The 9,519-nt window shown below is 48.6% G+C and overlaps 1 protein-coding gene across 1 annotated transcript in view; it reads left to right on the top strand.

The window, feature by feature from the left end:
• Window positions 1-9,519, top strand: part of kalrna (kalirin RhoGEF kinase a) — a 103,318-nt gene that overhangs the window by 73,058 nt on the left and 20,741 nt on the right. The window contains exons 39-40 of the mRNA XM_070838565.1: window positions 3,009-3,087; window positions 3,311-3,478. Coding sequence (XP_070694666.1) covers window positions 3,009-3,087; window positions 3,311-3,478 — 247 coding nt within the window. The remainder of the gene's footprint in view (window positions 1-3,008; window positions 3,088-3,310; window positions 3,479-9,519) is intronic.

The following is a 9,519-nucleotide window of genomic DNA, read 5'->3' on the forward strand; positions in this document are numbered from 1 at the left end:
GTCAAAGGCTGCTGTGGGGGGGTCCGTTCATCCTTCACTGCCTCATGTCGGCCATTAACACACGGTTAAAGTGTCCGTTGGCCAGTAACAGTTTTTTATATATATATATATATATATATATATATATATATATATATATATAACCTTTAGCCAAGTAAAGATGGCAGAACAACAAAGAGAGATAAGATGAGAGGAAATGTATTTTATAGTATTTTCTAAGCTCCTATGTCTTCATGTGTAACTCCAGCTGTGAGAGAAGTGCAGTGGAAGAAACGTAGAATAAAACAGTGATACTAGATAACTGTACTACGGCTCTCTAGCTGACCAAAAGTCCTGTGACTGTCTCCTGCTGACATCAGGACATGTAACCTGACACAGTACCTGGTCACTGAGGAGTGTGATGATGAAGGTCTGAAGATCTGCTGGCTTCTAGTTTCTGCCCTCAAACATGAATTTTCACGTGTGAGTGAAGCCACAGCTCATCTCTGCTCTGCTCTGAGCTCCATTCGTTCTGCTGCTGGAAGAGTTCGTAATGCTTAACGCCAACTTCCTGTGCTCCAACATGTGACCATCACACGCCTGTGTGTGTGTGTGTGTGTGTGTTTTCATCACACAGACAAGCTCTGGTCCTGCAGAGACCCAACACCTCTCCCAGTCCTCTGGGACACATGCAGGGTCCTCAGGGCTGGACACCTTCCCCCTGACCCCCACACTTGTGCTACAGCTGAACTAGATGTCACCAGGACAAACAGTACTGGGAGTAAACCGGACTCATGAAAACAGATTTCACTTGGTTTTTAGAGTCTGGAAGTTCTCCTGAAGGAGACTCCAGGGTACCAGACTGTCTGATGGCAGGTCTCCACCAGTACGGCCACAACGAGCCAGTCGTCTTCTCATTAGGAGTTTGGTGACGTCACATAAATCCCAGCGTGTGTGTGTGTGTGTGTGTGTGTGTGTGTGTGTGTGTGTGTGTGTGTGTGTGTGTGTGTGTGTGTGTGTGTGTGTGTGTGTGTGTGTGTGTGTGTGTGTGTGTGTGTGTGTGTGTGTGTGTGTGTGTGTGTGTGTGTGTGTGTGTGTGTGTGTGTGTGTGTGTTTGTGTGTGTGTTTGTGGGGCCATCTGTCAGGTGTAAACTTACCTGCACCTTTTATAGAAACATGGGTCCTTGTTGCTAGGAGACCTTTAGCCTGCAAAGTGCAACTGCACACACACCCAGTAACACACACACAGTGACACACATTAACGTGCTCTGTGATAGCAGAGGGCAGCCGGGGGAAGAGGGGGACACTGGATGTGGACATGCCTCTCTCCTCTCTCCTCTCTCCTCTGTCCTCTCTCCTCTCCTCTGTCCTCTCTCCTCTCCTCTGTCCTCTCCTCTCTCTCCTCTCTCCTCTGTCCTCTCTCCTCTCCTCTGTCCTCTCTCCTCTCCTCTGTCCTCTCCTCTCTCTCCTCTCTCCTCTGTCCTCTCTCCTCTCCTCTGTCCTCTCCTCTCTCTCCTCTCTCCTCCTCTCCTCCTGGTCGTTCACTGCTGCAGCTCTAAAGCTGCTGGTTTCCTCACCAGTTGGTCTAAAAGTGCTGCTGGTGTTGATGCCGTCTGTAGGTGAGCGAGAGGAGAGGAGAGGAGAGGAGAGGAGAGGAGGCAGGTCAGGTGACGTGCTGATGTGTGTGACGCCCTCCACGGGGAGCTGCATCAGCTGACTGTGTTTTCACAGCACACAGTGTGGTCGCTTCACCACAGGAAGCTGCAGCGGTTTGACTTCACTCATCTAGATTTGTTATGGTAGCTTCTGTCTTCTGCTCGGTGTGAGTGTGAGATATTTATTGATGTGTTGTGACTGTAGCTCATGTGATGCCTCAGTTCAGTGGGTGTGAAGGTCAACACACCTCAGCAGCTGTACATGAACTGTATCTGTATCTGTGTGTGTGTGTGTCTTTATATAACAGCTTAATGAAACATCCCATAAAAACATAATCACCATAACGGTCCAGTCTGCAGCCCTTTATGGCTAAAACTGTCTCCTAATCATTAACTCATTTATTAGCTAATATTTCCAGCTCAATAGTCCAAACGTTCTCAGTAGTCCAAACGTTCTCAGTAGTCCAAACGTTCTCTGCACGGCTCAGTAGTCCAAACGTTCTCAGTAGTCCAAACGTTCTCAGTAGTCCAAACGTTCTCAGTAGTCCAAACGTTCTCAGTAGTCCAAACGTTCTCAGTAGTCCAAACGTTCTCCACAGCTGAACGTGTGTTTTCTCCTTCACCTTTTCACTGTGACGTTAGTTTGTTCCTTCCTGCCAAAGTTTGGGTTTCACATGAGAGATTTCTCTTTTTCTTCTCTGAGCTCCTGTCGGCAGTTTAAAGTGGGAGGGGCTCAGTTGGAGGACGGTGATGTCATGTAGATCTGTGCACGACCGCAACCAGAAACTAATGTTGTTTGGTTCCTGTCCATCAGACCAGCCCCACAGAGATCAGTTTTGAAGTGTAAAACTCTGAAAACATGACGCTAAAGATGCTTAAACTCTTCTTTAATAAATGTTTCAGAGGCTGAGGACAGAACACACTGGTTCTCTAAGCTAAAGAGAGTAAGGCCTTCATGTCCACATGCTGCTGGTTGGGCCTGTTCCTCCAGCCTGCAGAGTGTTTGAAGAGGTTTGTTCCCTTCGGGCTCCAACAAACCTGTTGAGCTCTCGGTGGAGCTCACATGTTCATGCTCAGGGTGAACACACACACAACATGTGCTCCTTATTCTTACTGTTGTCTTGATTTTATTAACTGGACCTGAACAATAATCTCATTCATGCTTTTGCAGTGTTGTCTGTTTTTCTTTTCATGCCGATGAAGCTGAGTTGAGCTGAATGGTGTGAACAGTTTCCTCTTCACGGCCCCGTGTTAGAGACTGATGACATGGCTGGGATGTGTATTTGGTGGATTTTGCCTCACACACACACACAAACAGGACACATTTGTGGCTTGAAGACTAATCACATGTCCCCTCTGTCTCTGTCTGTGCAGCTCTCTGGCGGCTGTGAGCTGACGGTCGTCCTGCAGGACTTCACGGCAGGATGCAGCACGGAGATGTCTGTCAGCACCGGTGAGACAAACCTTTCAGTCTGGATCTGCCTGGTGACTGTGTTCACTCAAAGCTGGAGGGGGTAGACTAGTCTGAGTTCAGCTAATGAGTCTGTTTAGTTTGGGTCTTTTAGTTTGGGTCAGGTGGGAGACTGGATAGAAAATGATTCACCTCTGAAACTACAACACATCTCCTGAACCTGTAGAAGAAGCCACAGTGTGACACCGCCCGCTCTCCCCCGCAGGTCAGACCGTGGAGCTGCTGGAGCGGCCGAGCGAGCGGCCCGGCTGGTGTCTGGTCCGGACCACCGACCGCAGCCCCCCCCAGGAGGGGCTGGTCCCCAGCTCCACACTCTGCGTGTCCCACTCGCGCTCCAGCGTGGAGATGGACTGCTTCTTCGGCTCAGGGAAAGGTAGGACGTTCAGACTCACTGAGCTGCTGCTGGGTCTGACTGTATCACTGAGTGTGCAGCAGTTATGGCTCCGGGGCTCAGACAGAACTAACCAGCACTAACCAGCACTAACCAGCACGCTCTTCATGGTGCATCGGAGGTAAAGTGTGGTGAAGATGAGTGTCGTCACTTGGTGAGTTAAGATGGTGGGAATCATGGGCACTTGTGCAGAGCTTGTTTTCTGTCTCCCAGAAGTGTCACATACAGCAGCTGTGATTCCAAATGTTGAGACTTTGATGTTTAAATGCTACCAAGAGGCCTGACGGGGGGGAGTTCAGTCAGTATGTAGTCTGGGAAGCCGTCAGGACCAAGTCCATCCAGGATGTTTCCCTCAGTCAGGATCTGATTTTATTGATGCATAAAAAAGTGACAGTCAACCACTGAGGTAACAGAACACCTTCAGTGTTTTTCCTCTCACCAAAACAGACCTCTGACGTCCATTACTCAGGGATGTAGTGACCCCTAACGGTGAGAGATGGTGTTACAGTCCAGAGGAAACCTGTCTCACTGTGTGTGCACTGTACAGAGCTCCTAAAAATAACTGCAGTTAAATGAGCATCATGTATGTAAATATGCATTATTCATGGAGGAGGAGAGAGAAAGTAGATCATCTTTAAATACATCTAACAGATGGATGTCTGGATGGAAGGCTGGTGAGATTTTCCAGACGGAGAAAACTGCTCAGAGTTCTGCACAATGACAAGTTGTTGTCTAGTTGTTCCAGTGACGGAGGGCTTCGTTAGCGTGCACCTGTGCTCCTGTGACTTTACTTTGAGTTTGATTTGAACCAGGACAGAACGAGTCAGTGAATTCCTAAAGACTCCTTCTCCGTGGTCACCATGGTTACCACCGTAACAGACTTAGAAGAAATGACATAACACAGGACGGCTACTGTGGTTACAGCTACACACACACACACACAGTCCTGTACTGCCCAGCAGGGGGGGCTGTGGAGCTGCACTGGATCGGCCCTCCGACTGTTACAGTGCTTCACACACACCTGAGGACGTGCTGGTGGTGTGTTTGGATCAGAAGCGTTGATCAGTCACTCACCAACACAGGGGGGCTGCACCGTGAAATGCAAGCTGTGGTCCCATTAGCAACATAACATCAAAAACTCCCACCCCCTCCCTTCAGGCATCCTTTGAACTCCCCTCCTGAAAGCACCCTACCAGACTACAGCTGGAGGACGAGTCTGCTGAGACTCAGTTAAACGTCACAGTCGTAGAAACACTGGCAGCCCCAGCTTAGCTCCATGGACGTGTGCTAACTGGACCAGCCGTGCCCCGGATCAGGGGCTGTACGGGAGTCTACAGGCAGGTACACAGGTCTCAGTACAGACACACTGCTGGTTTCTCTTTCCTGTTGTTGATGAATCGCTGTCAGGCTGTTAGGAGAATTTCATACATAACAAAAATACTTATAAATAAGTTACAGATGCTGCCTTTAGGGAGACTGAGTGGAAAAGTCCATCACAGGAAACACTGTGCTGCGGCTTCTGATTCCATCTCAGTGCATTACAGGAGTTTTCCAGCTTGGAGGAAGTGGATGCTAGAAATTATTTTGTGCACACACACACACACACACACACACACACACACACACACACACACACACACACACACACACAGCTGATCATCTGATTTGCCTGCTGCAGCCACAGTGTGTTTTCTGCTCTCGCTGATGAAAAGGATGTTTTGTGTTTCCGTAAAGAGATGCAAATCAGACAACTGCATCCACTACACATAGAAATAGATACAGGCGTGTGCACACACACACACACACTGGGGGTATTTAGGAAACACTGAGGAACCCTGATATGTGACAGCAGTGTTGGTGGGTCCATGTTGTGTTAGTTGATTTAACAGGCCTGTAACTCTTCACTTGATTACTTTAGAGTTACAGTAAGTGTTTGAACTCAAAACAAGGGTTTGTAAATGAAGCTTTAAATGTTCACAACAGTCACCTGTACTGAAGATGGCTGTAGAAAGTCTGAAGGTCTGAAGGTGCAGCCTCCTTCTACATTAACACTTCAGTGAATGATTAAGAAATAATGAAGGGCTTCATTATACAACACACATTATGTGAGCCAGCTGAGAGAAAAGCTCAGGAGTAGATGTAAAATGGTCTATTTTCAGCATGGGGGGTGGGGGGGGGGGGCTGCAGAGCTGCTGCTGGTGTGAAAGCAGGAGCAGAGACACCATCAATAACAGTTTCAGGTGATCTCAGAGACTTCAGACGGTGCAAGACACACATTCAGTCCGTTCTTGCATCATTTGTGAAGTCGTGCAGATTCATTTCTTACAAACGGGGAGGGGGGAGGGGGGGGCTTTGTTTCTCCCAGTAGCTCCTCTCAGAGACCTGACCTGGCACCAGCTTATGACACCGAGCGGGCATGTCACATGACACACACCTCATCAGTCCCAGCACACACCTGCACCTACGTCCTCGGCAGTCAGCGCCTGACGGCTGATGGGTGTTTAATTAACTGTCCTGTTTGTTAATGACTGAGTCAAACTGTTAATTAACCCTAAAGAGTCATCGCTAATTAAGGAGATAAACTTCTGCTGCGTTCTCTCAAGCTCCTGTGTGTGTGTGTGTGTGTGTGTGTGTGTGTGTGTGTGTGTGTGTGTGTGTGTGTGTGTGTCTGTGTGTGTGTGTGTTTGTACGGTGTGTCTGTGTGTGTGTGTGTGTGTCTGTGTGTGTGTGTGTGTGTGTGTGTGTGTGTACGGTGTGTGTCTGTGTGTGTGTGTCTGTGTGTGTGTGTCTGTGTCTGTGTGTGTGTCAGTGTGTACTGTGTGTGTGTGTGTGTGTGTCAGTGTGTGTGTGTGTGTCTGTGTGTGTGTGTCTGTGTCTGTGTGTGTGTCTGTGTGTGTGTGTGTGTGTGTGTCCTGGGTCTTGTGACTGCTCTGTAAACTAGGTCTCCTTGTCCTCTCTGAAAGACTGTGAAGACACTGAGAGCTCTGAAGTTTACTGAACTCACGATGGAGTTGTGCAGTCGCTGAGACAGACAGACAGAAAGTCAGACAGACAGACAGTCAGACAGACAGACAGACAGACAGTCAGACAGACAGACAGACAGACAGACAGTCAGACAGACAGACTCTGCTATCAGGACTCATCTCTGATTAGAAGGGCTCGTAGCTGTGGAGGGTACACTTCTTTCCACCTCCTCCTCTTTCTCTTTGGCCAAGTTTGTCCTGTGGTCATGAGGTCGTAGGAATAACGAGATGTGAAGAGCTCCTTGTATGAGGTCATCGCTGCTGATGTTCTACAGCAAGAAATCCAGGAAATAATCCCTGCGTCTAAATGGGACACTGCAGGGGAACAGAGCTGCTGGAGGCACTTTATCTAGGCTAAGTGCATGTGTTTTGTTTTGCTGCAGTGATCATCAAGGTACAAACACACACTGGGGGGGGGGGGGTATTTACAGTCCATTGCTCTGACATTGGCCTGATTGAATAGATGTCATTTTTTTTTGTGAGGCAAGTCAGTCAAGTCCAAGTCCAGCATGATGAGGTGTGTTAGAAACATTAGATGAAGAAACATGACTCATTGCTGGACTCAATAAGACCAGAATTTAATTCTGACAGTGAAGTAAAGGGAAGAGCATCACAAGGTAGACAGGTAGACAGGTAGACAGGCAGACAGGTAGACAGGTAGACGGGTAGACAGGTAGACAGGTAGACAGGTGTGTTAAATGACCCTCATGCACAGAGACGATCACTAATCTTTAATAAACTACATTTACTAAAACCTTTCGGGGGAAAAACCTGATCATCCTCCTACGTTTTTCATGCAAACAGCTCACAGCAGGATTCCAGTGAGAAGCTTTACATACAGCATGTGAGCAAATGAGACAAAACATTTGGAACTGTGCTTAAGGGGGGGGGGCTTTAGGCCAAAAGGCAGAACTCTGATAATTAAAGAGATTAATGTTAAAGAGAGCAATTAATGATTCAACCAAAGAAGAAAGTCTCTGTTCACAAGGTTAAAACGCTGTAAGTCCAACACTCACTTATTATTAGCTCTGTTTTGGTCTCCACCAACTGTTAAATGAGTCCCTGCTCTCAGAGAAAGTATCCAGAGAAGTTCCAGAGAACTGAGGGAGGGAGGGAGGGAGACTCAACCACTTTGTCTGAGAAAGAAAAGACAAGTACGTGAGTGTGTGTAGGCTCCTCCTCCGTCTCCTCCTCCTACCTCACCCTCCCTCCCTGCCTCCCTCCCTGCCTCCCTGCCTCCCTGAATCTCAGCAGTGTGGACTTGAAGCTCTCGGTGTGCGCACACACTCTCCCAGTCAGGCTGGTCCGGTTAATGAGTTTGAGTCCGACAGCTGGAGGGAGAGGTGTGTGTGTGAGTGTGTGTGTAAGTGTGTGTGTGTGTGTGTGTGGAGGATGTGTGTGTGAGCGAGGATGAAGCGAGGCCGTCGTTGCTGTGGATGGATCCTCGCCCGCTGCTGCTGCTGCTGCTACAACGGCACAGGTGGGATGAGATGTAGAGACACAGTGTGTTAGTGTGGTGGCATGTGTTTGCACTGTCGGGGGGTGTGTGTGTGTGTGTGTGTGTGTGTGTGTGTGTGTGTGCAGAGGTATGAAGCATGTTTCTAATGGCTCACACACACACTGAGCTGCAGGCGTAGACAACCCAAGAACCAGACTCACTCAGGGAGAAATTCCTCTTTTCTTTGTTGAAATATCTGTTGTGGCGCCGCTGGAAACTAATTAGAATTGAGAATGAGTTGTGAAACAGGAAGTTGTTTGTCGGAGAGACAGAGAGAGGTAGACGGAGAGTCAGAGAGAGGAGGACAGTTTCTGTCTTTGTCACTTTGGGGAATTGGTTGTTGGATTGAGCAATCTGTTTTCCTGCACAGGGTGTGTGTGTGTGTGTGTGTGTGTGTGGGTGTGTGGCAGGTTGTGACTGAGCCTCCAGCCAGCATCAAAGAATCTACTGACTGCATTCATACTGATCGTTGTCTGAATTTCCCAATCCTGCTGCGTCTCAGACAGCCAGCGGAGCTGTTTGGCAGGTTGGCGGGCGTTTCTCTGTCCGGACCTGTTTGTCGCCACATTACATCAGAAATCTGACACGACTACACCTGCACACCTCCGAGCACCGCTCAGTCCGACAGAACAGTTAGAACCAGACCGGGTCTTTTTCAGGAAAGTTTACAAAGTTAAAGGAAAGTTAAAGTGCTGTATTCACTCTCACGTGGGTCTCTTCAGGCTTAGAAAGTCCAGGTCCAGGGTCTGTCTTAAGGGAGATCAGTAACGAGCGTCGATCACAAACCTCGTTTGGTTTTTAGAGAGTGGCTCATGTGAGTTCAGTGCAGTGACGGGATTCGTCCTGCAGTCTGGTGGGTATGGAGACCGCCGGCTAAGAACTGGTGACTAGTTGTTGGAGCAGATCTGAATGTTTCTGCAGGTTTGAAAAGATCTTGTTCAGTTTAAGTAAAACTGACGGTTCAGTTCATTGAGGAGAGCTCAGGTTACTGCTGTGTCTGCTGTTCAGACCCACACACTGTCATGAGTCAGTGCACTGAGGCTGCGTTGAGCTGCACCGGGCAGGTTGGGCTCCCCACGTACTGTACCTTTAAGAGCAGGTGTACGGTGTGTATGTACAGGCTAACCTGCACACCTACACACACACACACACACACACACCTGCTAAAGGTTAACTCGGCTGTGTGTGGACAGACGCTGTACTTTGGTCCCAGAGCCACGGAGCTGCATGTCACACTGGAATGACATGTAGCTGGACGGACTGGTCTGAATCAGCCTGTTGTTGTTGATATGATGAGGATATGACATGTTTCTCCTTCCACACACACACACACACACACACACACAGAGGCACCTCCTCCCTCACACACTGACCGAGTGATTAACTGGAGTGTAAAGTGATCCTCCGTCCTGTCCATTACCCATTAAACCTGAAGATGGGCCGGAAACTACTCTGACCCTGAGGAGTACACACACATACACACACACACACACACACACACA

The sequence above is a fragment of the Pempheris klunzingeri genome, chromosome 10 (genome assembly GCF_042242105.1).
Source record: "Pempheris klunzingeri isolate RE-2024b chromosome 10, fPemKlu1.hap1, whole genome shotgun sequence".
Lineage (NCBI taxonomy): Eukaryota > Metazoa > Chordata > Actinopteri > Acropomatiformes > Pempheridae > Pempheris > Pempheris klunzingeri.